The sequence below is a fragment of the Ochotona princeps genome, chromosome 10, assembly GCF_030435755.1.
Source record: "Ochotona princeps isolate mOchPri1 chromosome 10, mOchPri1.hap1, whole genome shotgun sequence".
NCBI classification, from domain to species: domain Eukaryota; kingdom Metazoa; phylum Chordata; class Mammalia; order Lagomorpha; family Ochotonidae; genus Ochotona; species Ochotona princeps.
Window position 1 is genome coordinate 54,425,425 of NC_080841.1, and position 26,877 is coordinate 54,452,301.

Below are 26,877 nucleotides of genomic sequence, written 5' to 3' on the forward strand. Positions count from 1 at the left end.
CTTATGCCTTTCAAGTAAGTAAAAATACTTTTTTAAAAAAAATTTAAATATAAATATGATTACCAAGACGAGTATAAAGGACGGGGCAGGAAATTAAGTTTTTCCTCCTGCCTTTGTGGACAATTTGCAGTCAGGGCAGTGGTGCCTCTTAACCCGCCCCCTCCTTGCTCCGACGTACTGGCTGATGCCAGACAGGAGTTCCTGAACTGCACTGTCAGGCTTGCTGGGGATTGCTGCCCTTGCTGATGGTGTCCCAGCCCTATGCTCACAGATGGTGGTTTGTGCCTCTGTTTCTCCCCCTGTGGAGAGCAGGCACTCAGCAACCCAAGTTGGTGTGTTGATGCCTCTTCAGCCCATGCTAGATGATTTACCCTCCTTGGTATTCTGCACTCCAGATAATTCTGTAAAGGAGAACTTCATGCTTTCATCTTCTGGATATTTATGCAGGTGTATTTCAGTTTCTACTTTATGCTGAAAGATGAAACATCTCTGCACCACCCATCGTCTCAGCTCTTCGGGCTTAGTCTCCATGACTGACATCAAAAACAGGCTGGAGATGTTTCCAGCTCTTTGGAAAGATTTAGAGGAAATTTGTCTTAGAACCACAACACAGCTTAATATGTTTGTGCTCTTAGAACTATCTTTATCCTGTTTTTAAATTAAGGAAAAGATCACAATTCTTATGGGGCAGATTGTGAAATTGTAATTCAGATTTATCAACAGCCAGGAGCTCTTCCGGGTCTCCCACAGGGGTGCAGGGTCCCAAAGCTTTGGGCCGTCTTGGACTGCTTTCCCAGGCCACAAGCAGGGAGCTGGATGGGAAGCAGGGCTGCCGGGATTAGAACTGTTGCCCATATGGGATCCCAGCTCGTTCAGGGCAAGGTGAGGACTTTAACCACTATGCTATCATGCTGGGTCCATAAAAATAAATAAATCTTAAAGAAAAAAAAAAGACCAACAGGAGGAGCCAGCCTTGTAGCACATCAAGTTAACCTCCACTTTTAGACACCATCAGCCGGTATTAGAATGCCTATTGCTCTGCTTCCAAGTTCCCCTGCTAACGCACTTGGGATGGCAGAAGATGGCCCAGGTTGCTGGGCCTCTGCTACTCATGTAGTAGTTGCTGGCTCCTGGCTTGGCCTAGCCTTAGTGGTGTGGTTAACTGGGGAATGAACCAGCAGATGAAAAAATTATTTCTCTGCCGTTCTTTCTGCCTTTCAAGTAAGTCAATAAATTTCAACACAAAAACAGATCAACTGGGTTCCAAAGAAAATGAAGAGTAAGAACTGGGAGGCTATTGACTGTGTATGATTCTTTGAAGGTTGGTTTGGGGGCATAGAGAAAACTACCTGTGCTAACGCGGAGGGAAGAGGATCAGACGGGGCTTTTACAAGGTAGGAAAAATAAACTGTGCTTGTTTGATGAGGGGAAGGCAAGAGCCAGAACAGATGGGGAAGGGGAATGTGGTTCTGGCAGGAAGGTGTGAAAGGTGTGGGGGTGAGCCAGGAGAGCTGAAGACTACAGAGCTGCACACACAGCAGGTGGCCTAGCTCCCACAGGTGCAGGAGCGACCCCAATAAAAACTTGTCAAAACATTACCTGGTGGGAGTCTGGGGAAGAATCCCAGCCTATACAAAATTGTACTACATAATTCAAAATTCAAAATAAAAATCTATTTTAAAGAATTACCTGCAGGTTTTAAAATTTGGAACTGAAGACAAGCAATTTCTCATTGATATGAGATTTTCTTTACATTTTTAAGATCTGCTTATTTAATATTGATATATATGGAGAGTATGCCCACTGGCTGCTTCACTCCTCCAATTGCCACAGTGTTGTGGGCTGGGTTGACCAAAACCGAAAACTCAACCCAGAACCCTCACAATCCAGATGGCCTGTGTGGAGGGCAGGATCCAGCCACTTTGAGCCATCCTCATTAATTCACAGGGTTTGCCTGAAAAGGAGACTGCAGTCAGGAACTAAAGCTGGGACTTGAACCCAGGCAGCCAGATGAGGAACACGAAATTGTTTTAAAAGATTTATTTTCATTGGAAGTTCAGATATACAGAGAGGAGGAGAGACAGGAAGAACTTCATCCGATGGTTCACTCCCCAAGTGGCCGCAATGGTTGGAGCTGAGCCGATCAGGAGCCAGCCAGGCCTCCCACGTGGGTGCAGGGTCCCAAGGCTTTGGGCCATCTTGGACTGCTTTCCCAGGCCACAGGCAGGGAGCTGGAGGGGAAGCGCAAATTCGTTAGGCTACCTGTGCTGGGCCCCTAGGTACACGAATTTCTTACCTGCAAGGCAGGTAACACCTGTCTCTAAATGAAAATGGTCTGAGCTGAGCATCCCTCTCATTTTAAGCAGGCAAAAAACAATGGAAAGCATTCAAGGATTTCCTTCAGGCCTCAATGAGAATGATGGATTTAAAGTAACCTCCGTAAAAGGCGCAGGGGTCTCCACTCCATTCTCAGGGAGAGGATTTTGAAGGAGCGCTAACGAAGACGGTCTAAGTGACTCCCTCCCATGCACGTTTCTCCCCCGCTTAGGAAAGTCGGTGGCCTTCAGGGCCTCTGAGGGCCGAGGCCTGCTCCGGAAGGACATGACAGGTGAAGTGCATTCCCCTTGTGTTTCCAGACCCCTCTCCCAGCAGTTCCCCCGCGCACCAGGCGAGGGCAGGAGGAGACACCTGCTCGCCGGCTCCCAGCACCCTGGTGGCCTCTCAGACTCCGTCCTTTGGGGTTCCAAAGCAGGTGCTTCCAGCGATTCCAGGATTCCCAGCCGGGCCAGCCCTGGGTCGGGATCCTGCGTGGGAGCGAGCGGCTGCCGCGGGGAAGGTTAAGCGCCGCGAGAGGAAGCAGCAGCTCCCGGGTCTCTGTTACTTCTGAAGGCTCTGAGAGGGAGAAGGAATCCAAGATGAAGGCCAAAGCTCAGGTCCCTCGCTGCCTTTTCCTTCTCAGTGCTCAGGGGAAATAGGAGGTGGCAGGTTCTGTGGCTGCTGGCATCTCATTGAAGCAGTGACGTGTTTGTGAGAAGCCACATTCTGGAACTCCCGAAGCTAAAGAAACGGTGACTGGTCGATCTGTATTTTACCCACCACTCCCTATTTTAGAAAAAGTGAAGAGCGTGATCAGACTTTTCTGGGATCTTCGACCTCACCTCAGCCTCGGCCCCACGGAGGACTGGCGACGGAGCCTGCGCGGACGTGCGCGTGCAGCCGTCCGGGTGCGCCGCGAGGTGGCGCTGCCGGGTCCTGGCGGCGTCCACGCCCCGCGCGGGGCGGGGCGGGTCCGCCTGCCGGGGCCGCGGGCGGAGAGAAGTCAGTCAGGGTGCGGACCGGCCCGTGGGTCTCCGAGTCGCCGCCATGGAGCAGTGCCGCGCCGGCTCCCGCCTGCGGATCGTGCTGGGGCACCTCGGCCGGCCTTCGGCCGCGGCCTTTGTATCCTTTTGTTGCCCCTGCGTCGTCGCCTCCTGGGCCTGAGCGGGGCTGGTGTTGACGCTGGCGGGGTGATGGTGGAGTCACGTCTTCCCCGCCTATCCTTGGCGATCCGGGGAGCGGAGGAGGCTGGGCTGCGTCCCGGCATGCCGGAGACCTCGAGCAGTCCGGGAAGGACATTCAGCCAGGTCCTAGCGACTGTGGCTGTGTGGGCGCCCTCACTCACGAGGATTTCTTGCTTTAGGAAGAGGTAGGGGGTTTGGAAGGTGATCACCTAGAGTGATTTTGGTGTCCTGCACATCCGCTACCTGGAAACAAACCACTGCTAAATCACAGCAAACAGCGGGGCTGACAGGCGTCTGACACGCACCCTCCAGTGCTCCGCGGGGAAGGACACTGGGAGCTGCCCGGGGCCGGGCGCTGCCACCCTTCCCCCGCGCAGGGAGCTCCAGGGCTGGGCACTAGTTTGACACCATGTCCTGCAAAGGGACTTAGTACTTTAAAGCTGTCTCCCGGTTACACCCACGTGTGCCGCTGGTGTCATTGGGTAGTTGTTTACCCCTACGGAGGCCTCTTGATGACTCCCGAGGCACATTGCCTCGTGAGTTGTTTTGCCCCCGTGGCATTGTTCTCACACAGAGCTTGCACAAGCAGTCCTTGCAAAAGTTCATGGAATATCGACTTAAATAAGCCGAATGAGCTCAGCTGCTTCTTTCGCAGTTAGGCCACCTCCTCAGTTTTATTTACCTTAATTGCATCCCAGGTGCCTCACCCCACTTCAGGAGTAGTTTCCTCCACCAGTTTACATCCTCAACAGTTCCAGTAAGTAGAGCTAACTAACTATAGTTTTGAATTGTATAACAGAAATATTTCACATGGGCACTATGATATAATATGCAATGTAAGTTTTCCTGATTAGAATGTGTTATGCAAATCCTGTTTCTAAGGACTACGTGTTATTAGTACAAGTTGGGACAGCTGTTCACATCTTGACTTTAATTTTTGCTATGTATTTTAGAATTAAGAAAGAAGTGGTCTCAGCAACTGCATGATCTGAATGATAAAAATCCAAGTATAATCTGTGTTGCATTCCAATTAGCTTGTGGCTATGTTAACACATTAGCTAGCATCTCTGGCATGCCATAAGTCACCCTTGATAAGGAAAGCTTTGTTCTTCATAAATATTTTTCATAAATACACAGAAATAATTCCAATTTTAAGTTGCTGTTTACGATTTGTACTTATTTATAGTCTATAGTATTATAAATCTGTACATGTATGCAATGTTAAATAATCAAACCAGGGTAGTTAGCTTTTCTACCTCCTCAGATGTCCTTTCCCTTTTTAAAAACATTTGTTTTTATCTATTCAAAAAGCAGAATTACAAAGAGAAGTTCTTCCATCCTCTGATTCACTCCCCAAAAAGCCACAATAGTACTGTTGGACCAGGCTGTAGCCAGGAGCCAGGAGCTTCTTCAGGGTCTCCCACATGGATGTAGAGGCCCACGCACCCAGGCCATCTTCTTCTGCTTTCCTAGCTGCATTAGAAGGGAGCTGGATCAGGAGTGGAGCAGCCAAGACTCTTGAATGCTCTGATGTGGGATGCCACTGTTGCAGGCAGTGGCTCAACTTACTGTACCACAACACTGACCCCCAGGCATCATTTGCATCTGTTGGAAAACTTTGAAACTCTTCCCTGTGTGGTTTTTTTAAATTATTATTTATTATTTTTAATTCATTAATTACATTGTATTATGTGACACAGTTTCAGAGGTACTTGGGTTCTCCCCACTCCTCCCCAAACCCTCCCACCATGGTGGATTCCTCCACCTTGTTGCATAACCACAGTTCAAGTTCAGTTGAGATTCCCCCATTGCAAGCATATACCAAACATAGAGTCCAGCATGGTTTTATACATATATACGTATATATGTAAAATTTTACTTCTTTTCATTATTATCATTTTATGATAGAGTTCAATAGGCACAGGGATTTCCCTTATCCCCTCCACAATTACCTCCTCCCTCACTGAATTCCCCTATATCATTAAGATAGTACAGTTCTTTATACACAGTCATATGTCCATCATTGCAGGCATGGATAATGGCAGAGAGTCCAACATCCTATTGTCAAGATATTATAAACAGTTTCATTGAGAGTCCATCTTTGTCTGGAAGTAGAAATGCGTATTGGATTGTATCCTCACATCTGGATATGATATTCTCCTTTACACAGTTACTATACATCCCCTTAAATGAAAAGCCACAAAACAAAATCAATAACAGGAGGGGGAAAAAAAGAAATTGACAACATGATGAATTTAAATAATATGCTACTGAATGACTAATGTGTCGTTGAAGAAATAAAAATCAAGAACCTTCTTGAAGAAAATGATGCTACTGTATGATCTACGAGTCATTGAAGAATTTAATGAGAAGAAAGTATTTTGAAGAGATGAAACTAACAAAAAAATCAAAATCCATGAGATACAGTTTCTGCTGATCTTTGCTCGTGAGATGTGTCTCCTGTAGGCAACAAATAGATTTTGTTTTTTAATCCAGTCTACTAATCTATGACATGTGATTGATGAGTTTAAGCCATTTACATTCAGGGTTAATGTGAATGGGTGGCAATTTGGTCCTGTCATTTTAGCAATGGATTGTTCATTGATTTAGTCTGCTGTTGTCATTTTACTGGGATGTTCTTCCCATTTGCCTTTGGTTTTGGTGGGCGCTATTCCTTTTCTCTGTCAAGAGAACATCTTGAAGTATCCTTTGTAGGGCAGGTTTGGAAGAGGCATATTCTTTTAACTTTTCTTTACTGTGGAAGAATTTTATTTCATTTTCAAAGACAAAGGAAAGCTTTGTTGGGTACCACTTTTTGCTTTTAGAACTTGGAATATGTCACTCCATTCTCTGCTTGCCTGTAGAGTTTCCTGTGAGAGGTCTCCTGTGAGTTTAATTGGCATTCCTTGATTCTTTTCACGTGAACATTTAAGGATCTTTTCCTTATGTTCAATTGAAGAGAGCATGATTGTCATGTGTCATAGTGAAGATCACTTTTGGTCAAGCCTGTTGGGAGTTCTGTGCCCCTCCTGGATGTTGGTTCCCAATTCTTTCTCCAGATTAGGGACATTTTCCCTTATTATTTCATTAAATACATTTGTAAACCCAGCTTCTCTTTCTGCACCTTCTGGGACTCCCATATCTCTTATATTTGGCCTTTGAATAGTGTCTTTCAATTCTTGAATACTCTTTTTGGCCTAATCCAGCTCTGCTTCCAGCTTTTTGTTTGTTTCCCCTGGTGACAGGAAATGTCTTCTAATTTTGAGATTCTTTCTTCCGCCTCCTTCATTCTATTTTTGAGATTCTCCATTGTATTTTTAATTTGCTCCATTGTATTCTTCATTTCTGATATATCAGCTTTCATTTAATTCATTTCCAGTGTGACATATTCCTTGAATTCTTGAATGCCTGCTTTACGTGCTTCTCGTTGTTGGTAAGAAGTTTTATAACAAGTGTTTTGAACTCTGTATCCCCTTTTTCTCGATGTCTTCCTTAGTAAACTTTGAAGTTGGCAAAGGGTTTTGTTCCTTTGCAGGGGAATCCTCAGTAATATTCATTGTGCCTTTTTCTCTTCTTTTTCTCTTCTCTTCGGAGTCCAGCTCCAGCCAAGTTCGGAGCTCGGGAAGGGTGCCTGGAGTCAGCGATAAAGAAAGACACAGACACTGTCACTTCATGCGCTGTCACACCAGCTCAAGAAAAAGCTGTCCTTTTTATTTACTCAGACACCTCACAAGCTTCTACACAAGCAACTAATTGTTCTATTTTTTACTTCAACACTAAGGGGGCATGTATAGACATTTGGTCATTCCGTCTGCACTTCAGGGCTAAGCAGGTGCCCCTAAAGATAATTCTGCAAAATACTATATTCATATTCTTCAAAGCAAGCCATTATTTATTCTTCAACAGTAGCCATGGAGCTACAGCCAAGACTCCAAGGCCAAGGCACATGCGATTACCTGCTAATCAGTAATACATTCCTACCACACTTATATTTCTACAATTTACCCATTATTTAATGGGAAAATAAATTACAAGGGAAAAAATATAAAATCTAAAACAAAAGTTTTGAATGTTAAATCCCCCTACAACTATAGGCTCTATAACCCCATAAACAATGAAACAATAATCAAAAGCATTTTTCTTTAATAAAAGCATCCTTAATTCCTCTAGCTAAAAATTATAAAAGTGGCTAAAGCAATTACATTTTCTATGCTCCAAAAAATTGCAAAGACAGGCTAGCCTTTGAGATAACGATAACTTTATTTATTGCCATAGCAGTTTCAGCTCTCCCATCACTTGCATTAATATTTAGGATATTTTCAAGCCCCTTTCCAAAAGGAGTGCTACAAATTCTGAGGCAATGGTTAAGTACCCAATAAGGTGTCCAAAAGTGGCATGGGCTTAATTGTGCTCCTGTGTGTAAATTGTCAAAGGCCCACTCACCAAGACAGTATCAGTGACATTAACTCTAAAGCTCACATCGGTTGCAAAAACCGTCTCACGGGGCAAAAAACAATGTCTCAATAGATTACAGAATTTTTTTTTTAAAGATTTTTTATTATTATTGGAAAGCCAGATATACAGAGAGGAAGATCTTCCGTCCGATGATTCACTCCCCAAGTGAGCTGCAATGGCCGGTTCTGTGCCGATCCGAAGCAGGGAACCAGGAACCTCTTCCGGGTCTCCCATGCGGGTGCAGGGTCCCAAGGTTTTGGGCCGTCCTTGACTGCTTTCCCAGGCCACAAGCAGGGAGCTGGATGGGAAGTGGAGCTGCCGGGATTAGAACCGGCGCCCATATGGGATCCCGGCGCGTTCAAGGCAAGGACTTTAGCCGCTAGGCCACGCCGCCGGGCCCTACAGAATTCTTAGTGGGGTGCTTGAGTGTCCATTCAACCAGGGGTGAGACTGTGTCAAGGGGGTCAGAGAGATTTCTGCTGGGCCTTGCCAAACAGCTGGAAGCTCCCCTGGGCCCTGCCAAACAGGGGAGCTGTTTTCTTCACACCTTAGTGTCATCCACACCTACTGCACAGACCCCAGCACTGACTCACCAGTCTTCACCTCCTATGATACTGTGCTGAGGCTGCACTGTTGTCTGTACAACCTTTCTCCCACCCAAGAGGGAGGTGCCCACTATTTCCCTCCTGGGCCCACTCCCACTCCCAGATCATGCACTCTCCAGATGGTTCTGCAGTTTGGCTTGATGGAATTAGCCCCCCATGCCAGCATCTGCCAGCTGATCCTGCGGCAGAGCCCAACCAACCCACACCCACTCTGACCTATACTTGTACCAGTACGAACAGTCAACCCAGCCTGCGTTTTTCCTGGTCCAGCTCACATGAGGCCAACAGGTGTTGTAGCTCTGCCTGGTTTGGTCTGCCTCTTTCCCAACTCATGCTCTCCATTGGGAGTGGTAATCCAACAGAGGAACCTTCCGCATTCCCCATACCAGCTTTGTCCCTCCCCACCGGGTCTTGTGTATGCTAATTGAGTGCCACGGCCTGGTCTGGCATGGCCTTCCTCACCTCATTATTTGCCAGAGGTTGCTGTAGCCTGGCCTGGCCCGGCCCACCCTCAATTCCAACTCAGGTTAGTGGGGGCTAAAGCCTATCCTAGCCCAGCCAGCACCCAGTCAAAGCCCTCATGTGTACTGATGTGTGTTGTGACCAAACCCGGCTCACCCCACACTCTGTTCGGATGCTCGGATTTGCCATTGAATGATGTGATCTAGCCCTGCCTGATTTGCCCCCGGCCTGCACCAAATGTATGCTGCTGGGTACCCTTCCCTGGCCTAGTCTGGGCTGCTCCTTATCGTGGTTCTTGTGCCAAGCTGCATGGACTGTGTCCCAACAGAGGAGTTTCCTAAGCTCCTCCATCAGAACGTCTCCCAATGCCAGATCTCGCATACATAGGTGGGTCCATGGGCCAGCCCTACTCAGTCTACCTGCTTACCTAGCAGGAACAATGACCTTTCCTGATTGGCCTTCAAACCATTCCAGTTATTATTAAGTGTTACAGCCCAGTCTAGCCTGGTCCACATGGAGACACAGCTCACACCCGGCTCATCAGGAGCAAAAGCCTAACCTAGTCTGTCCTACACCTACCCTGGTCCTCCAGAGTACCAGATGGTGCTGGGGTCTTGCCCAGTCCGGTACACCCAGCCCCAGCTCACGCTTGTGCCAAGGTACACTACAGCCATAGCCAGACAAGAATGCGGCTCCCATTCCATCCCTGTGCTTACCAGTGGGAACCACAACCCAGCCAGGGTGTCCCCTTAGCTCCCCAACCAGGTCTGTTTCCAGGTATAGATCTTTCAGGTATCAGTGGTTGCTCCAACCCAGCTTGGCCTAGTCCTCACCTGTCATGACCTTTGCCTTTGGATGCCGTAGCCTAGCCTGACCTAACCTATCCCAAGTCCCACCACTCGCTGACAAGTGCTAGAACCTGGCCTTGCTCCATCTGTTCCCCTCCAAGGATCATACAACCTGGTAGGTGTGGCAGCCTAGCTGAGCTTGACCTGTGCTCCAGCCGGGTTTCTGCTCTTGACAGTGAGGTAAGATTGGCTCAGCCCTGCCCAGTCACACCTCTACAAAACCAGCCCACAGATGAGCCAATAGTTGGAGTTACCCTCCTCAACACCCAGGCATGAAACACATGCTCACCATGGGGAGCTGTGACCCCTAATAGGTTCCCCAAGTTCCCAGGCTCCCCCACTCAGCCTACTTCCTGACCCAGAGCTCTTATGCTTCAGCAGGTGCTAGGTCCTTGCCTGGCATAGCCTGCCACTCCATCTTGGCCTTTGTATGAGCTGGAGGATGTTGCGACCCGGCCTGCCTCACACCCTGTGGTAGGATGCACGTGCGAGTGCTGCAGCCTGGACCTGCCAGTCCCCAGTACCCATGAGTGTGGGTGGGTTCCATGGTCACTTCTAGCTCAGCCCATCACCACCCCAACCCTTAAGCTAATCAGCAGGACTTGTATTTCCACAGGGTTGGGCACATTTACCCCCCGCAGAATCTACCACCGGACCTGGTTCTCTCACGTGCTGGTTGGTGTCATGACCCTTCCTAATGTGACCCATCCCCTGTTCCAACACTCAGTCAGGTACTGGGATCTAGCCCTGCCAGACAGACCCCCAGCCATAGCTTTTGTGTGGACTAGCATGTGGCAGTCAGTAACGTTCTACACTAACAGCCCATCTCAGGACTTCCATGTGGACTGGTGAATTGGTCTGACACAGATATTACGAACTCTCCCCTGTAAACCACCAGGTCTCAGTCCCCATGCTTGCCAGCAAGTTCAGTGACCCTGTCTCTGGGAGTCACACAGGATTCATCCCTCACCTGCACTCACATTGGCCTTATCCATGGATGTCCCTAGGCAGCAATTACATACCCTAAAAACCCTAGAGCTCACCGCAGTGTGGCCAGCAGGTGGAACCTGGCGCCACTTGGCACTCTGGCCTCCCAAAGCCCAGGACTCACTCACCGCATGGCAGCAGTGGCCATGGCCTAAGTCCCAAGCATTGGGTCTGACCTGGTTCAGGTACCCTCAGCAGCTGAAGGCTCCTTTCACCCAAGCCTCGTAGCCGAACACCTCACAAAACTTTTAACCTTTAAAGAAATAGAAGAATTTTTTTAAATTAATTTTTTTTATTGAAAAATCACATTTACAAAGAGAGGGAGAGACAGATAGATGTTCCATCCGCTGATTCATGCCCCAAGTGGCCAAAATGACCAGAGCTGAGTCTATTTGAAGACAGGAGCCAGAACTTCCTCTGGGTCTCTAAGGAGGATACAGGATCGCAAGGGTTTGGGCCATCCTCCACATCTTGGCTTTAGATTAGCTCAGCTCTGGCCATTGCAGCCACTTGGGGAGTGAGCCCTCAGAGGGAAGATCTCTCTCTCTCCGCCTTTCTTCCTCCTCTCTGTATATCTGACTTTGTAATAAAAATAAATAAATCTTTAAAAAAAAAGCCATACACACATTCCAAAACATTTTTTGTGTGTCTAAATGCATTTATTTGGTACCCTTTTCCAGACAATTTTTAAAGATTTAGTTTAAATCTAAACTTTTTTAGATTGTTTCCTTAAAGCCTTGGGAATAGAAATATTAGATTGGAGAGTGTGTACATTTCTTGGATTCCTGATACACTGTGTGTGTTTATAATCATCGCATCAGACTTGGTGATCTTTTCTCTTTCAGGTATACTCTGGATAATGACGTCCTAAGCCTGGAACAGAGAAAATTTTATGAAGAAAATGGTTTCCTTGTCATTAAAAATCTGGTGTCAGAGGCCGATATCGAACGCTTTCGGTACAGTACCGCTCTTTGTTCCTTGACAAAACATGTGCCGTGTCCTGGGAACCGAGTGATGACCAGCTTCCACACAATCAGTGTTGGTGAATGAGTGGGTATGTTAAGAAGTAGGGAGATGTGCTGGGCCCAGCTGGTGGCTTGGTTCTCAGCCTTCATACCCACTGCCCCTGGTGACTCCATTTGCTGTTACTGCCAGTTTCCATCTGTAGAGTGGCGATCATAATCGGCTGACGTCCTAGCATGGCAGTGAGGAGGGGGTAAGGTAGTGCATCAGGGAGTGCTTTAACCAGGGCCTGGCCCACGGGAAGTGCTGCCCTAATGCTGGCTGCGCCACCAGCAGTGCAGAATTGTTTTATATCGTTTTGCTCAGATGAGGAATGTGTTCACTCTGGCGGCATTGAGGAGGCTAGGATTTCTGAGTTGGTCATAGCCCCTGGCCATCATCAGCACTATCCCGCTGGAGGATTGAGGCCAATACAGAATAGGGGTGGGGCACCCCTGAGATCCACAGATCCCTGCCAGGCCAGACCTGGCAGGTGCTGGGAGGCAGCAGTCCTGAGGGTATTTGCTGACATTCTTTTTCTAGGATGGAGTTTGAAAAAATCTGCAGGAAGGAGGTGGAACCAAAGGGCTTACTGGTAATGAGAGATGTGGCCACTGTGAAATCAGGACACAATGTGCAGGATAAAACGGTTTCGAAGATTCAGGACTTCCAGGAGGATGAGGAGCTCTTCCGGTACTGCACCCTGCCAGAGGTTAGAGACCACCCTGCGCCTGTACGCTGTGTTTTGTGTGATCTGAGTCGCTACAAGCCCTTGGCCAGGAGCTGCAGGTTTTGCTACCTCCACCCTCTTCTGTGTGCTGCTCTCCTTCAGGGTTTAGTGGCTCTCTGGCTTTTCATGGTTGTCACACAGTCCTGGGTGGGGGCTAGGTCACTGCAGGCATGAAGCCCAAAGCAGTGCCCTCCCTACACAGAGCATCGTCACACATGCAATGCCAGGGGTCCCAACACCATCGATCTTTGATCAGAGAAGGACCAGACTTCTGTGCAAACAAAGGAAACCCCTTCTGGGCCTGGGTGGAGGTCCATTCTTGAGGCCATGATTTGGACAATGTGTAAATCTGAATTATTTTTTTAAACTGACTTATTTTTATGAGAAAGACTTTTTTTTTTTTACAGAGAGAAGGTAAGACAGATCTTCCATATGCTAATTCACTCCCCAAATGGCAAGAACAAAGGGAGCTGGGTCAGTCCAAAACCAGAAGCCAGGAGCCTCTTTGAGGTCTCAACATGGGTGCAGAGTCCCAAGGACTTGGGCCATCTTCTGTTACTTTCCCAGGCTACAGGCAGGAAGCTGGTTCAAAAGTAGAGCAGCCAGTACTAGAACCGGTGACCATATGGGACACTGAGGCTGCAAGGTGGAAGATTAGGCTATTGAACCCAACACTGGCCCAGTGGATCCTTTTTTCTTTGTTTTGGGAGGTCTGATCCATAGACAGAAGAGTGAGTTGGTTTTAAACATTCATCTCATTTTTTAGATATTATTCTTAAGAATGAGTCCATATTTATGAAAAAAATCTAAGCAGTACAGAAAGACATAAATTGTATGGCTGCATCCGCATGTGCCCTGTCACTCAGTAGCTTTTGGGGTGTGTGTGTGTCAGGGGTGACCTTATCTGTGTGGAGTGACCTTGTGTAGCCTATGACCTGTTTCATAGTACAGGAATATTTAGCTGTCACCTTGTGTGTTTTGCAAGCACAATGGGCCCCCAACATCTCTCCATATCAGTATGCAGGGATGGACTTAAACTAAGATATAAATGTGTCCTGATTTGCGAGCCATTTGTTTGGAATGATCAGGAAGGAGACTTTTCATAGAGTTTGGACTTTAGAGCTAGGGTCTGTGAGAAAGCTCGGTTCACAGAGAAGGACTGTGCAGGCATGCCACCCTCCACCTATGATGTCATGTCCAGGTCCCAGGACAGAGGATCAGGGAAGTGACCCCCTGGACCATCCATGCTGTCCTGTGATGAAAATAGAGGTTTTGCTGCTGGAATGTGGCTGAAAAGCTTCAAATCAGAGGCAGTCCTGGTCCATGAAGCATTCCCCATCCCTTTCAGATCCTCCATCTTTCTAAAGTGGGGAGCCAGTGCCTGGACAACCTTGCACTGACATGAGGAGGCACATGTTACACCTGTGTTGGTAGTTGCTGCTTTTTGGATGTGCTGAGAACCATCACCAGCACATCCTGCCCACGGTCTGAAGAATGCAGTCATTTGGCATACAGTTGAGAAACAAGCTGAGTTGAAGGAACTGGTTGGCTAAAGCACAGTACAGAGTTCTCCAGTAACAGGTCTTTCTAAAATACAGGTCCAGGTGAGTGCCCTTAATACCAGACTTCATATAGGAATCAGAAGTGTGAGGCCTGCCTCTTAAGCTTTTTATAGCATTATGAGTATCTCACACTTGAATTGCTTGTGTCCCTTACACATGAGAGAACAGGCTGTGAAGAAGGATATGGAACACGCTGCATTGGTTGGCATCAGACTGAGTCCCAGCTGGCTTTGCCACCTTGGGTGACTTCTGAGTCATCTTGGATAACCTTTCAGACTTGAATTACTTTGCTTGAGACGTTCTTTTGTTGTTGTTGTTGTTGTTTTAAGATTTATTTATTTTTACTAGAAAGGCAGATTTATATATAGAGAGAGATCTTCCATGGCTGATTTACTCTACAAATGGCCTCAGAGACTGGAGCTGAGCAAATCTGAAGCCAGGTACCAGGAGTTTCTTCTGTGTCTCCTACATAGTTGCAGGGGACCAAGGACCTGGGCCATTCTGCCCTGCTTTCCAGTCCAGAGAAAGGAACAGGGTCAGGAGTGCAGCACATGGGACCCAACTATTTGAGCCATCAATTTTTGCCTCCTAGGGTGTGCATTATGAGGAGGTTAGAACTGGAAGCTAAGCCAGGGCTGAAACCTAGAGCTTGATTTGAGATTTGGGCATGGCAACCAAATGCCCACCTCAAGCCCAGTTTTGCAGGGTCTTTCTTGTGCAGGATCTCCAAGAAGAAAAAGAAAACTTTCTCACTGAGCAGTCCTTCATGTGAGAAAGCCCTCTGGGTGACCAGAGGCTGTTCCTATCTTCCTGCTGGTAGCTTCAGAAATGCAAACACTTCCTGTAACATAGAAACAGGATACATTCCCTGAAGCTCCCCAAAAGCCTGCTTGTTTCAAGAGGTTGTAGATCCAGAGACTTCCAGTTTCTGGATCTTTCCATTCTTGATTCATTGTGAAATACTAATTAAATCCTACTAACAAAGTAGTAGGATTTTCTGCCCTTGTCCATACTTATGATTTGCCATGAGAGTATATTTGCTTTTTCTTTCTTCCCTTTGCCTTAGATTTTGAAATATGTGGAGTGCTTCACTGGACCCAATATTATGGCTATGCACACAATGCTGATAAACAAACCTCCAGATACTGGTAAGGAACAATTCTTGTTGTCATTGTTTTAAACTTATTTAGTTATTTGAAGTAAGAGTGATAGAGAGGGAGAACTTCTGTCTTGTGGTTCACTCCTTAAATGCCCACAATATCTGTAGATGGGCTGGTCTGAAGTCAGGAGACAGGAAGCTCCTCTGGGTGTCCCACAGGGGTTCAGGGGCCCAAGCATTTTGTTCATCCTCTGCTACTTTTCCAGGAGTATTAGCAGGGAGCTGGCTGGGAAGTGGAGCAGTTGGGAATCGAATCAACACCCACATAGGATGCTGGCAACACAGTCAGTGGCTTTATGCACTGTGCCTCAGTGCCAGCCCCAATTCAGCTTTTCAAGAATTCCAGAGAATGCTGTTCTATGTGTCCACTTTGGAGTGTCAAAGAAACAGAGTGTGACAGAGACAAAGGTGTAAGTGCGCCTAGCCAGTGTGCAGAAGGGCCCACCTAAGAGTATGCACAAGGTAGTGTAGGGTTCGAAGCCCATGTAGATCTGACCTTCAGTTTGTGGCTTCTCTCTTGATGCTGATTCTGTATAGTGTCATTTCATTTACTGGGTTTCTGCAGGATTAGGTCATTTTTGTGTATTTTTCAGGCAAAGGAGAAGGAATTCTGAGATTGGACATCTGTGTTTTTTAAAAACAGTTGATTTTATTGAATTATTTACTCAAACATTTTGTTAATTTGAGAGAGTGAGGGTGAGTATGAGCATGAGTGATCCAGGAAAAAACTGTGTTCTGTTTCTCTTCCCAAATGCTTGCCCTGCCTTGGCCTGAGTGAGGCTGAGGCAGGGCACCAAGTGCAGATGCCCATGAAGGTGGCAGGAACTCAGGGACTTAAACCATCATCACCCACTGCCTTCCAGGGCACAGACTAGCTGGGAAGTGGAGTCAGGAGCCAGGGCTGGCTGTTGAACCAAGGTTCTTTGATGGGGACCACAGAAGTTCTCACCTGTGTCTAGACCACTAGGCCAGATGTCAGCCTTTCAAGCATCTTTTACCAGCAAGTTTTGTTTCAGGCAAGAGGACAAGCCGTCACCCGCTGCATCAGGATCTGCATTATTTCTCCTTCCGGCCCAGCAATCTCATTGTGTGTGCTTGGACTGCAATGGAACGCATTGACCGGAACAACGGCTGCCTGGTTGTGCTCCCCGGCAGCCACAAAGGCTCCCTGAAGGCACACGACTACCCAAAGTGGGAGGTAGGTCTGTCCTGGAGTAGGATCTCCCTCATTGTTTCTGTTTCTCTAAGCATGCAGAATTAGGGGCATACAAGTGAGGGGACATTATCTTTCTTCACGTTGCTCTGGGCTTGGCAGGTGGGACCAGGGAGAGTCAAAAGATGTCAGAGCAAACACCTATCAGATTTGCCCCTTGAACACATGTTGGCAAACCAGAGTGAAAAATGAGCAGGTGCTGCTGAACGTCTTAGAAGGCAAGGCCTAGTTGTACAGGAAGATATAAACCATAAGTCTTGGATATGTGTGATCCAGGTCCTGCAAATCTTTCTTGCTGATGCATGACTTGAAGAGGGTGAGATTGTTTGTTGCTCACCCTTTGGTTAGAGTGTGACAGAGGTTCTGGGGAGGGCTGATAAAGGCATAATGTTCCATAACAAGGAGGCCTGGGTGACTGTGTGAGCATACATAGGGCTGGGGAGCTGGGAAGGCCCATGGGAACTCACACTCATACCAACTTGTCTGACGCAAGGGATGCAATTGCTGACCAGGTGAGGAAATGAGCCCAACAGACTCACCAAGGCCGGATTCTTCATTTTGATGTTGACAGACTGTTGTTAGTCTCTAGTGTATGGGAAAGAATGAAGAACTTTTTTATAAAACTGAAAAACCTTTAATTTCCTTTTAAGATTTTTTTTTAAGATTCATTTATATGAGAAGCATTGTTAGAGAGAGAGTTCTTCCATCTGCTGATTTTATTTCCCAAATGGCCACAAAGCCTGGGCTGGACTAGGCTGAAACCAGAAGCCAGTTGCTTTCCCAGGTTTCTCACACATGTGTACAAGGGCCCAAGTACTTGGACCACTGCTTTCCCAGGCATATCAGCAGGAAGCTGGATTGGAAGTGGAGCAGCTAGGACTGGAACAACTTCTCATGCAGGATTCTGTCAGTGCAGGCAGAACCTAAAGATGCTATACTACAGTGCCAGCCTGAAAAGAACTTAAGTTTTTTAGAAGTGTTGTTTTATTGTTTTATTGATATGCAAATATAAGGTCAAAAGTGGTCACATTTGTTTAGACATACAGTGAACACTTTAATTACTAAAATTTGTTTGAAAAGAAGGGAGACAGAAAGAGACAGATCTTCCATTTGTGGGTTCACACCCCAAACGACCACACAACAGGCAGGCCTGGACCAGGCTGCAGCCGGGAGTTTTGTCTGGGGCTCCCATGTGTGTAATAAGAGCCCAATGACTTCAGCCATCCTCCACTGCTTTCCAAGAGGTGTGTCAAAAAGAAGCTGGACCAGAACTTGATCCAGGCTCTCTGACATGGGATTTGGCTTTCCCAGTCACCTTGACTGTTGTTCCAAATGGCTGCCCCCAAATCTGCATATTTTGAGCATATAAAACCTGATCATTCTCTCTCTCTCTCTCTCTCTCTCTCTCTCTCTCTCTCTCTCTCTTCCCCTCTCTCTCACTCACATACACACACTCACCTGTGTAGTTACTGCCACAATCAAGTCAACCATTTCCCCTGCCCCTCCTTGCTCCAGTTAAACAGTGGCTTTCTTTCTGTTAGTGTACCATAGTTAGCACTTTCTAAACATAATAGAAATGTAATCCTATACGATATACATTTTCTGCCCTTGGTCAGATCCTGTTCACCTGGCATGGTTGTTTGGGGAAGCCTTCCGTGACTGAGTGGTTTTCTATTATGTGGCTTTTTCTGTCCCATGCTATAGATGCTGGGGGAACTGTGGAGTCCTTTAAGCCAGGCCCAATGAAATCAATCAGGTCCTTAGGGATAGTAGTCTGATCATCTGGCCCAGGAAGCACTGGAGGTGTGGGCATTCAGAGGCAGAGGTCCAACAGGCAGAACGGAGCCCATTGGCACTTTAGACACAAGATGAAGAGACTTTAAAGCCTCAGAAGGTGGCTGGACTGAGCATCTGTGGCTGAGCAGGTGGGAAAGGTGTGGTCTTTCCGAAGTGGAGGACTACTGTGACTGGCCCTGTTAGTCAGAGCTCTTCTTGCTCTGGGGATGAGTGCTCAGTGAGGATACTACAGTCTGGATCTTGTTATAAAAGCTTGGCATTATGAAAGCATCAGAGCTCAGAATTCAGTTGCCTAATGCAAGGAAAAAACAGAGTAGGCTCTGGGTGCCTTAGGCTAGAGGGGACAATCTGCCACATTTCTGGGGCCCAGCTGAGGTATACGCCAATGTGGGGCTTCCTAGAGGTGGCAGCTGTGGGAAGGGGAGGAGGGTCTCACTTGTTCAGCCTGGGTCATGTATCTTTCTGTGCCAGGAAAGAAGGGCATTGAGTCACAGGCTCACCACCCTCCAGTAGGCAGCAGGGCATTTGGAGCACCCTTGGGAAGGGGTTGGCATGCTCTAGCCACCCACCCCTGACCCATAAAGACTTCCAAATTGTAGATTATGGTTTCCATTGCTCCCTTCCTTCTTTCCTCATTTCCTTCTTTCTCCCTTCCTTTCCTCCTTCATTAATTCCTTCCTCCCTTTCATTGACACATGCCCAACCCATGCATGAGCTCCCAACTGCTGTTTAACTCCCAAATACCTGAAATGGCAGACAACAAGGAACTGGGACATCAGTCCAGGTCTCCCACATGGGTGGCAGGGACCCAATTATCTGAGCCATCACTGCTGCCTTCCAGCGTCTGCAGCAGTAGAAAGCTGGAGGTGGGTATCAAATTCAGGTCCTCGAGTAGGGTGGGCGTGCATCCTAACTACTAGGTCAAACACCTACCCCAAGACTTTCAAACACTTCTCGTCCGAGTTCCTTTAGTAAAAGTAGTAACTAACTTTGAAAATAGTTTTAAGCAAACACAATCTTTTAATTTGCTGCCTTTTTTTCCCCATAAATGCTTTTGATGAACAGACACAGAAAATGAGTTTTTTCTTTCTGTCCCCATATTTGGAGAGCCGAGTTAGTTTCTCAGAGACACTCCTGAGTAATGAAGAAACGTCTGAGGAGTCGTGGGAGAGAAGTTGTGCTGGCGGAGCTTGTTAGCACAGTCAGCTGCAGGTGCCTGGCAGGGTGGAGAAAGGCAGAGGTGATTGATCTGGGGCTTTCTTTTTCACTCAGTGATTTTTTAAAAAAGATTTGTTTTATTTTTATTGGTAAGTCAGATATACAGAGAGGAGGAAAGACAGAGAGAAAGATCTTCCATCTGTTGACTCACTCCCTAAGCTGCCACAACAGCCAGGGCTGAGCTGAGCTGAAGCCAGGAGCCCAGAGCCTCTTCCAGGTGTCCCATGCAGGGTGCAGTGTCCCAAGGCTTTGGGCTGTCTTCCACTGCTTTCCCAGGCCACAAGCAGGGAGCTGGATGGGAAGTGGAGCTGCTGGAATTAGAACTGGCACCCATATGGGATCCCGGTGCATTCAAGACGAGGACTTTAGCTGCTCGGCTACCGTGCCGGGCCCAGAGCTCAGTGTTTTTAACACCAACATATGGACTCTTCAAACCTGACTACCAAGAGGCGTTTGCATGTTGAAAACATCTTGAAGGCTCTAATTCAATGTGGCTTTTTCCTGGAAGAATGCAGAGGGCGGGAGCTTCCTTGGTGAGCTTGGCCATTATTACCAATGCCACTGCTTCCTCAGGCTTTGACCCTGCCTCTCTTGTGTGTTGCAGGGGGGAGTTAACAAGATGTACCATGGGATTCAGGACTACGACGAGAACAACGACCGTGTGCACCTTGTCATGGAGAAGGGAGACACGGTCTTCTTCCATCCTTTGCTGGTCCATGGATCAGGGCAGAACAGAACTCCAGGCTTCCGGAAGGTACTCATTCACATTGCTGCCTATCCCAGAGATGAATGATTTGGAAACAAAAATGTTAAGATATGTTACAGTTTCACCAGCCTGAACTCTAGTCCAGTAAGTGAGTTAATCAGGAAATAAATTTGTGACCTTTGTGCCTTTTTGGCAGTTCTCACTTGTAATTCAGATGAGGTCAAGATCATAATCCTGTATCACTATCACATGACCTTGCAAGAGCTTGCGTGCTCTGGAGCACACAGTCCATGATTTACCAGACAAGCACACGAGCACGATGCAGTGGAGTTTGGAATTTGTATCGATGTTCAAATAGTAACAAGAGGGAAGTTAATGTTGTTGTTACTGTTGGGAAAAGCAGTATTGATCTAGAACAAATTTAGCAATTCTGAATCAAATGTTCTGAAGTCATACTGAGCAGAAACTATTTTTTCTACTGTTTAGCCTTAGAACGTTTTAAATTTAGTCATTTCCTGCTTGTATTTAAAATCGAGTGATATTCCATCACTGATCTTGCGCCTCTCAATTCTGCAAGCCTGTCAGCCCTGCGGGTACACAGGAGAGCGTGGGTACACACTCAGTTCTGTGGCTCCTTGGGTCCAATGGATACTTTCAGTTCATCACAAAGTCTCCACCAATCCTTGTTGCTTTTCTGAGGTCAAGGGTTCAGGGCTCAGATTTCGTCTTCCACTTAGCAGGGTCCAGATTAGGCTGAGGCAAGTGAGGCAGTCTTTCACTGGGGCCTAATTTAAGGGGGTGCTTAAGAAAAAAATAAAAATAAAACCTCTCAGCAAATCAAGGCCTCTAACATTTTCCTCTAGTCCCAGTGTATGCAGATAGTCGATCGTGTAACAAGCCAAAGCTGAAATAGGAGAAGACTTGGCCCCTGCTCTAGCACAACTCTTGGAGTCATTTGAGTGAGGCGGGATGACGACAGTGCTGCAGAACGCTGTGAATCTTTTTAATTCTTTTCCATTTTACAATTTTGCAGGTGTAAGGCTTTCACCCTCTCCCTGCCTCCATGCCCTTCTCTTCCCACATTCTCCCCTGTGTTTTGTAGTAAAATAATCTATCAGGTGTAATCTTGACTCCACCATTCTGCTGTTTTATGTGGATCATGACACTGTCTGGCATAGGCAGTGGTAGAACATTTAGTATTTTGTTGTGTAGGTATATTTAGATGTTTCATTGGGGGCCAACTTTTATTCAGCAGTAGAAAAGCATTCTGTTAAAAAAAAAAAAGAAAAGAAAGAAAAGCATTCTGTTGATTTCATCACGTGAACTGTGCAATGTTCTTCCACAATATTTTCAGTGACTTTCATGCCCTGGGAAATGTCATGACATAGCAATATGGATACAGGAATGCACTTGTCTGTTTTCCCCTGAGGCTCTGTCAGGACTGTGTGTGACACACTGGAGCTTAACCTAAGAGGTGGTAGAAACTCCTCTCTCTACAAGGTGAATGCATAGAGCAAAGTAGAAAGTCCTCTTTAAAGATGTGGTCACCTTAAGATAAGTGACCTGTGGTGAAGAAAGTGAGTTGTCATGTTGCTTTGCCCCTGTTGATAAGTTTTTTAACTGGGAAGAACCATGTAACTCTAACCTTGAGCTTCAATGCAACAATGGACAATAGTTTCAGTGGTCTTGGCCTTGAGTGTTCCCTTTGATTTGAGAGGTGGTCTGCCTGATTTTTCTTTTCAAATTGCCTTCAGTTTTTGTGTTCTATCGCCATTGAAATAGTAATGTCTGAGAAGGTATTGGACCACATGGAAATACATTGCTTTATAGGACTTTGGGACAGCCACACGTTAGGAAAATCACATGGCAGAATGTTCTCTCAAGATTCTGTTTATTTCCATCTTGTTTTTTAATTTTCTTTCCTTTGTTTTTAAAGATTTACTTATTTTTATTGGAAAGCAGATATACAGAGAGAATATATAGATATACAGATATATACAGAGAATATATACAGATATACAGGAGATACAGAGTGAAAGATCTTCCATCTGCTGGTTCACTCCCCAAATGGCTGTAACAGCCAGAGCTGAGCTGATCTGATGCCAGGAGCCTGAAGCTTCTTCCGGGTCTCCCACTCAGGTGCAGGGTCCCAAAGCTTTGGGCCATCCTTTGCTGCTTTCCCAGGCAACAAGCAGGGAGCTGGGTGGGAAGTGCAACAGCCAGGATTAAAACCAATGACGATATGGGATCCCGAAGCATGCAAGGAGAGGACTTTAGCCACTAGGCTACCATGCCAGGCCCTGTATTTAATTTTCTTAAAGATTTATTTTATTTGGGGCTGGCAGAGTGGCAGAAAAGGATATCCTCCACCTGTTGCCCTGGCATCTTATATGGGAAACAGTTTATATTCCAGCTGCTCCTTCCTATCCAGCTCCCTGTTTATGCCCTGGGAAAGCAGGATAGGATGGCCCAAAGCCTTGGGTCCTTACACTCATATGAAAGATCCAGAAAGAAGCTCTAGACTACTGGCTTTAGATGAGCTCAGCACTGACTGTTGCATCCATTTGGGGAATAAACCAGCAAATGAAAGATATCTCTCTCTCTCTCTCTGAATCTTCCTTTCAAATAAATGAATATTTTCAAAAAACTTATTATTTGAGACATACAAACACAGATCTTTCATCTTGGTTCATTCCTCAAATGGACACATCAGCCAGGGCTAGGTCAGGTAAAGGCCAGAAGCTTGGAACTCTGGAGTGTTGCAAGAGCCCACATGCTCTCAGGTTCATGTGCAGGGAGATGGGTTGAAAGCAGAACAGCCTCACTTGAAACTGCACTCCCATATGGGTATGGGTGTGACACTCCCCTCTCCTGCATTTATACCTTTTTAAAAAGCATGATCACAGCTGCTAAAAATCTTTTGTAAATTTTCCATCAGCCTTTGACTGAGGTCCTGGGGGGTGGGAAGAAGCTGAGCTACAAAGAGACTGATTTTATATTATATTCCATGGAGCAAGCTTTCAATGAGGAAGTCAATCGTGGAGCGAAGTGACTAACCCATGTAAAAGGACTCCTGGATTGGTTGGCTGCTGACATGAATGGGATTGTTTATCTCAATTTTTTCTCTCTGCGCAGTCCATTTCCTGCCATTTTGCCAGCTCCAGCTGTCACTACATTGATGTGAAAGGCACCAGTCAGGAAAACATCGAGAAGGAGGTTGTAGAAATAGCGAAGAGATTTCTGGGACAAAACAGTAGCATAAACTTAAAGGTAAGCTTGTAAAAATGATCAGCTGAAGATGTTAGGGTTTTCCCCCAGACTCCTTATCCTTCTCTCCCCCGGGCCAAGTACAGCATGCTTGGATTCAGAGCTCATTTCATAAGCACTTCAGAGCCTTGCTGCCCATGACAATGGACTTGGAGTTGGCAACCCACTTGGGCACATCCACCTGCTGTTTCAATGCCTCTGGGAGATCCTACAGTCTGTAGATAACCCTGTTCCACATAGGACAGGCAAAAACAAACATAAGGAACAGATTTAGATGAGACAAAATGAAGGACAAAACACTCCCTCCTGCTGTGTGACCCCCAGAATCAGCTTCTGTCCATCAGCAAGTCCAGCAAGACTGCCAGAGAACAACTCCCAGGGGATTTTTTCTTTTGGCCAACTTGCCTCTGTGGGTTTTATGAGAGGCTGAGTTTGCATACAGCAGGGATTAGGGATCCCTATTTATTGATAAGGGCCATGAAACAATAATTCATATGCTTTCTTTGTTAACACATATCACATGTAAATTAATGTTTTTATCTATTGCATGCACACGGCCACTGAAGAGCAGTAGACAAATTATAGGTCAAGGCAAAGACTTCAACATCTGTACTTCATACATTCACACATTTTAGCTGACCTTATTTTTAAATTTCTATTGTATCATCCCAAATGCAAGTCTGGCCATGAAGGATACAGGGTATGATGGCATCTCTGGGCTGCTGAGTATGTTGTAGGTCACTGCATGTCAATGGCGTCCCACACACCGTTGCTAGTTGGCTCCTGAAATAGCCCCCTGCTTCTTCCTTCAGAACGGGCAGGCATGATGGCCTGGTTTTGCATTTGCTCCCCTCCAAATCTTCTCCTTTTCCTTCTTTTCTGGTAGATGAAATGCCTCACAGGAACAACACAGTCTGTCAGCTGGGACCTCTAACACCTTGAATTTTAAGACAGGATAAAAGCAAGAATACATTCAGTCTTCCTTAATTATAGGTCCTGCAACTGTAGATTCAGCCATCCAAAATATATATTTAAAAAATTTGGAAACATAAAAAAATTACTCATGTGTCCTGAACATGTATAACCTTTTCTCATATTAATGAATATTCAGTGTTACCAATAAGCAGCAGACAAACTATCCGTAGTCTCTAACAATACAGTAGAACAACAGTTTACATTGTATTGTCATTGTATTACTATTGTGAATAATGTAAAGGTGATTAAAAGTAATTCAAGCACTGCACTGATTAGATTCAAATTTTATATATTGTTTGATTCTTGTAGAAGGGGCTGGGGCATCCTTAAGTTTTGGTGTCCCCTAGGGAGCCGGAGAGACCAACATACAGCTGTTGGATGTTCTGTTTAAGGTTTGGCAAGGCTATCTATTAATTTAGTTACCTAGTAAGCACTGGTGTTTGGGCTTAGTTAGAAAAAGTTAATTCATTTTTTAAAAGTTTATTTATTTTTACTGGAAAGGAAAATTTACAGGAAGAAGTAGAGACAGAGAGGGAAGGATCTTCCATCTGCTGGTTCACTCCCCAAGTGGATACAACAGCCTGAGCTGAGCCAGTCATGAGCCAGGAGCCAGGAGCTTTCTCTGGGTCTCCCACATGGGTGCAGGGTCCCAAGGCTTTGGGCCGTCCTCGATTGCTTTCCCAGGCCACAAGCAGGGAGCTGGATGGGAAGTGGAGCTGCCAGGACCCAAACCGGCACCCATGTGGGATGCCAGCACTTGAAGTTGAAGGATTAGCCAGTTGAGCCATGGCATCACGCAGAGCAGTACTCATTGTTATGATCTACAATATAATTCTCTGTCAAGGATAGAAGCACTTTCATGTTCCTGTTCCTGTTTTATTCTCCGAAACCCAAGGGAGCATGCCTTTGGCACCATGCTGTGAAAGGCAATCTAAGTCCCAGTGGTTACCCCAAGATTTATAAATTATGAAATAAGATTTCAGAGTCAGACCTAAGCCTAAATCATCCTTTCCATCACACACAGCTTGCTAGTTGCCCAAAAATAAATAATAAACAAGATGTCTAAATCGTTACATAAAGGAAAAGAAAATGAAAAGAAGCAACAGGCAACTCAGTAACCCTAGATACTAGTTTTCACTTTTATGATCTGTTCAGGAGTAGAACACTCCAAGTGGTTCCAGTAAGTGGCAGAAAGGTCAGCAGGAAGGAGCAAAGTAAACTGTCCTGGGACCAGGAGACATTATCTGTAATCAGCAGGTGCACCAGATCAACCAAGGCTGACGATTTGGGCATGTTTCATATCATGAGCAGTATTTTACATGTTAGACTAATTGGAGGCTCAGAATATGTTTTGTTTTAGTTACTAACCAGTATAGCTCTTGTGGGAATTTCCTGCCCTATTTAACCCTTGCTAGATGATGCCTAGGTGAATAGACATGTTCTTTAGACTCATTCTACTCGGCATTGTTTCTAGGATGTTTGGATGTTTCGAAGTCGACTTGTGAAAGGAGAACGAATCAACCTTTGAAACAACTACTCACAACTAGAAGGAAGAAAGTGAAACCAAAATCAGGCATCCAAGGAAAATCTTTTCTGTGAGATTCAACCATTTCTTGTTAACACAATCAAAAATCAAGTAGCAGGAACTCGATTTCAGGCAGTTAATTCTACTGTGCCATAGTGGTGTTGTAATGAAAGTAAAACAGTGAAAGTAATTAGTATGGTCTGAAGGAAAACTCCCAGAGTTACAACTAGACAATAAAGCTGACTGGTGTATAACCCCAGTGTGTTATGTTGGTTTATTTCTCTTTCTTAATTCTTTTTCCTTTAATTCCACTTTTAATATTGTTCACACAGTTGAGAGGGATGCACGCCCACGTGCATACAGGTGGATGAATGCGTCTGTGGTGGGCTGGCTGGGCTGGGTCATGCTGCACACTCCAGTGTGGAGGGTCAGGCACAGAGGAAGGTGGTTGGGACCCATGTTTCAGTCTTTCTTTCTCCTATGTCCACAGGGGAGGAACAGAGACAGTCCTGTGATGGTGCCCTTGAGACAGTGATGTGACACATGAGTGATTTTGATAGTTCTGAGAAGTTGTTGATTTTGTTGCTCCAGAGTTGAGAAAATCCTTCCAAGGTTTACTGGTTGACAAATTGCACCATAGTGTAACCACAGACCCAGGAACATGCTGCAAAGCTCGGCCAGGGGAACTCTCCATTGTGTTTTGCTTTCTGTACTTTGACAAGGCAGTTGATGTTCCCTGCTAGTCTAGATGATCTGGCCATCAAGTCCCCCTGTGTGCACCTGGACATGTTGTCCACTACCCAGGCATCAGCAACTGAGGAGGTCCAGTCCCAATACATGCATTCCAAGGTCATATCTTGAGATTT

General features: G+C 46.1%; 1 protein-coding gene across 2 annotated transcripts; it reads left to right on the top strand.

Annotated features, from left to right (window-relative positions):
* Positions 1-3,292: 3,292 nt before the first annotated feature.
* PHYH (phytanoyl-CoA 2-hydroxylase) lies at positions 3,293-26,265 on the top strand. 2 transcript variants are annotated; one of them, XM_058669469.1, is made up of 9 exons: positions 3,293-3,438; positions 4,199-4,257; positions 11,703-11,813; positions 12,403-12,571; positions 15,218-15,299; positions 16,327-16,508; positions 20,143-20,292; positions 23,380-23,514; positions 25,961-26,265. In XM_058669469.1, exons 1-9 carry the CDS (start codon positions 3,364-3,366, stop codon positions 26,012-26,014), a joined length of 1,017 nt encoding a protein of 338 aa, XP_058525452.1. In that variant the 5' UTR covers positions 3,293-3,363; the 3' UTR covers positions 26,015-26,265. The 2 variants fall into 2 exon arrangements, with proteins under 2 accessions (XP_058525452.1, XP_058525453.1); XM_058669470.1 differs by lacking the exon at positions 23,380-23,514.
* Positions 26,266-26,877: the final 612 nt, after the last annotated feature.